The 3752-nt window shown below is 33.0% G+C and overlaps 1 protein-coding gene across 1 annotated transcript in view; it reads right to left on the reverse strand.

The window, feature by feature from the left end:
- Positions 1 to 3752, reverse strand: part of LOC102677863 (mucin-5AC) — a 44289-nt gene that overhangs the window by 12590 nt on the left and 27947 nt on the right. The window contains exon 4 of the mRNA XM_031513871.1: positions 1008 to 1144. Within this exon, the coding sequence (XP_031369731.1) occupies positions 1008 to 1144 (137 nt within the window). The remainder of the gene's footprint in view (positions 1 to 1007; positions 1145 to 3752) is intronic.

Here is a 3752-nt window from a genome sequence, read left to right on the forward strand (position 1 = left end):
CGAAACGAGACTCGATGATGACGACTTGTTGACAAAGAACTTGAAGAAATTGTCCTGCAGGCTATATACAGGAAAAATCTCTGAATAAATTACTTTTTGCAGTCCCTTATTCTTCCTTTCTTTCTTTTTCGTCATCATTGATTAACCCTTTGCGCTCCAATAGTGACAACCTCGGTTTGATACGGCAATTCTAACGGCGATGATATTTATTTATGTTCCATTTTTTTAAAATATCGCACGAATAGATTCCTAAATTTAGAATGATCTTATAAAGCGTAGAATAATATACTAGTTAGATTTTTTTATCCCAAATTAGACGTGATCACGGATCGAACTATATTTTTAACATTAATCCGAGTTTGACAGTCGTGAAAATAGAAATATTATTTTCAAAAAGTTTTCGAGTTTTGTAAGCATGGAATATAGTAATGAAATTAGTTCGAGCGAAGATGAGTTTGATTTTTCGTTATTAAGTAACGAAATTATTTCTATTCGTTAAGAAATATTCTATAGAGAGCAGGAAAATGAATGAAAAATAGGACTAAAATTTGTTCTCAATGAAATAAGAAAAGTGAAAGACATCAAACGATATTTTATCGCGATACTTGTCCTGACAAATCGAGAATGTATCTTGGTTATTATTAAAATATCACTTTGATATTCAACAAATTTTCTTTTTATACATATAAAGATACATAAAATGTTAGAATATTTAAAAGTTTTATAACATTAATTTATGTGTAAAATCATTTCAAGTTAGCTGAGAAATTCATCGAACGGGAGTTGTACCTTGCTAATATCACTTTAATATTCAACAAATTTTCTTTCTTTACATGTAAAGATACAAATAAAATATTAGAAAGTTGTTTATTGTGGAGTGTAAAGGGTTAATGGTGAAAGTATATCCGGATATAGGATTCCCATTAGTACGTAACGTTTATTGTCAACTATCGTTCCCATAGTCGATATATAATAAAATAAAAAAAATAATAATTCGAATTACGTACTCGAACTTTGTCAGCTACAACGTTGGAATCGACGGCATCGATACCACCCCCATCGGCTGCCGTGATGAATTCGTGCGTTTTGTACGCAAGCTCCGGACATTTCTTTCGCCGTGGCAATGGCGGTTCCAAAGTGGGTCCTGAAACGAATCATCATGATCCTTTCAGATTTTCCATTTTCCATTTTTTCAACCGTGGAACACGAGGAGCAGCCGACAACACGGCTCGCGCGCTCGACCGCCTTCTCCTTAAAGATAGAAAGCAATCTTTCGATTTCCATCGGGAATTCGAAGCGAATTGATTCTACAAGTTTTTTTTTTTTTTAACTAGTTATAACTATTGCGGCAATCTCGCGTTAAAAGTTAAAAGAACTTGTTGAGAGAGGTAAAGAAAAAGAGAGAGGGAGAGAGAAACACTTCAAGCTTCGTTCAAAGATGGAAATCGATTTCTGATAATGAAGGTAATTAAGCGGCGGCCGAGAGTGTGCACCGTGTTCACGAGAAACGAAATTTACAGTCTAGGCGAAATCATCTCAAGGCAAAAAATACGAAGAATAAGCGGGAAGCTGCCACATCTTGCGCGTACGACATAAAAAAGAGAGAAGAAAAAGCATTCGTCTGTAAGATAGATAGTGAATCGAGGATCGAGGATAGTAGCGAGGTAAAAAGTGAGTGGAGAGTTAGGCTGGCAGAGTGATGCATTTTTATGATCGACCAGAGATTTCTGTTCTTAATCCAAGTATTGTGCCAATCCATCCCTCGGTCTCGATCGTCACTGCTAGCAAAAAAAAAATAAACAAACATTTTCATTGCCATACTACGCTGATATACACCATCTTCCTCGCAGCTCTCCTCGTCACTTCGTCGCAAACTTACTTGAGATAAAATTGATTTGAGTATGCCGCGACGCATTCGTTTCGTTCATCGATGAGATTTCACGCATAATTTTCAGCTAAAAAAAAAAAAAGTAGTAGGAAAGAAGAAATGAAAGTAAAATTTCTCTCTTCCTTCCTCTCTATATTGCACAACGACGTGTAACAACGCATAACAAGATCCGCTTCTCTCATCAATTACCGCATAAGGTAATTAACTCTCTGAACATATTTTCCTATTACCCTTGCTTGACAAAGCATCAGCTGGAAGAAGTAGTGCTCATTCCTCTCTCTCTCTCTCTCTCTCTCTCTCTTTCTCGAAGATAGAGAACATTGCTGAAAGACGATTACAAGCGACAAAAGCGAAGAAAGCGTCTGGAGTGGGTCATAGTTGCTCTTGTGTTCTCGCGTCGAGTTCTCGAGGAGAGACTTTATACCATCTCTTCATAGGCTGGACATGATGATTTCGACGCCGTCTTGTGTTCAACAATTCGTTTTCCATTTCTTATCCACTTCCCCTTAAAAATCCATTTTTAACACGAAGGCGTTAATTAAGTTCAATTTGGAAAACGATTTTCCAAAGAAACGACATTGAAATCACCGCCAAAAGTTGTGTGTTGAAAATTGTTGTTTTGAGAAAAAGTTTGCCGATGATTACGCAAATTTGTGACGTACTTTAAATCGAGCAAATCGTCCAACTTTGCTCGATTAGAACGTGATTAGAAGCTTTTAATGAGTTTCATTTATAAAAAGAGAATGAAAGAGAGAGAAGAGAGAGAGAGAGAGAGAGAGAGAGAGAGAGAGAGAGAGAGAGNCCTCGTACGTGTATCCGTTGCGTTCCGTTACTTTCGTTGGATGCAAGACCGATTCACGGTTCCATTTTTAGAACGGTTATTCTCGTTGGACAATGCTAGGATAAACAACAATAACATGCACACAAATGATCGATGCGACGCCAACCGTTTGTATAGTCTTTCTTCATTTTCAATCATTCTAACGTAGCTGACATACATATGTGCGTGTATAGCTGATAGTAGTGATATAAGTGTATGTGTTTGATGTGTGCGTGAAATATTAATCTTGTATCAACAATCTGAGTCGTTTACCAAAAATTTCCTTTTTTTTGTTTTAAACTTTTAAAAAAAAAGAATTATCAATTTTTCTTTTCAATTTTTCTTTAGAATATTTTCGTTTAATAATTTTCATTCGCAAAAGTTAATTGTAAATATTAACATTGCATTTCTTTTATTAATTCCTTTAAAGAACCTTGAAAAACATATAATGGCACATTTTTTTGTTTTAAACTTTTAAAAAAAAAGAATTATCAATTTTTCTTTTCAACTTTTCTTTAGAATATCGTTTAATAATTTTCATTCGCAAAAGTTAATTGTAAATATTAATATCGTATTTTTTTTATTAATTCATTTCTTTAAAGAACCTTGAAAAACATATAATGGCACATTTTTTCATTTTAAACTTTTAAAAAAACAGAATTATTTGTCACTTTTCAACTTTTCTTTAGAATATCGTTTAATAATTTTCATTCGCAAAAGTTAATTGTAAATATTAATATCGTATTTTTTTTATTAATTCATTTCTTTAAAGAACCTTGAAAAACATATAATGGCACATTTTTTCATTTTAAACTTTTAAAAAAACAGAATTATTTGTCACTTTTCAACTTTTCTTTAGAATATCGTTTAATAATTTTCATTCGCAAAAGTTAATTGTAAATATTAACATTGCATTTCTTTTAATCCATTCCTTTAAAGAACCTTGAAAAACAAATAAACAAAAATATGGCACATTTTTTTGTTTTAAACTTTTAAAAAAAAAGAATTATCAATTTTTCTTTAGAATATCGTTTAATAATTTTC

The sequence above is a fragment of the Apis dorsata genome, unplaced genomic scaffold (genome assembly GCF_000469605.1).
Source record: "Apis dorsata unplaced genomic scaffold, Apis dorsata 1.3 scaffold_787, whole genome shotgun sequence".
NCBI classification, from domain to species: domain Eukaryota; kingdom Metazoa; phylum Arthropoda; class Insecta; order Hymenoptera; family Apidae; genus Apis; species Apis dorsata.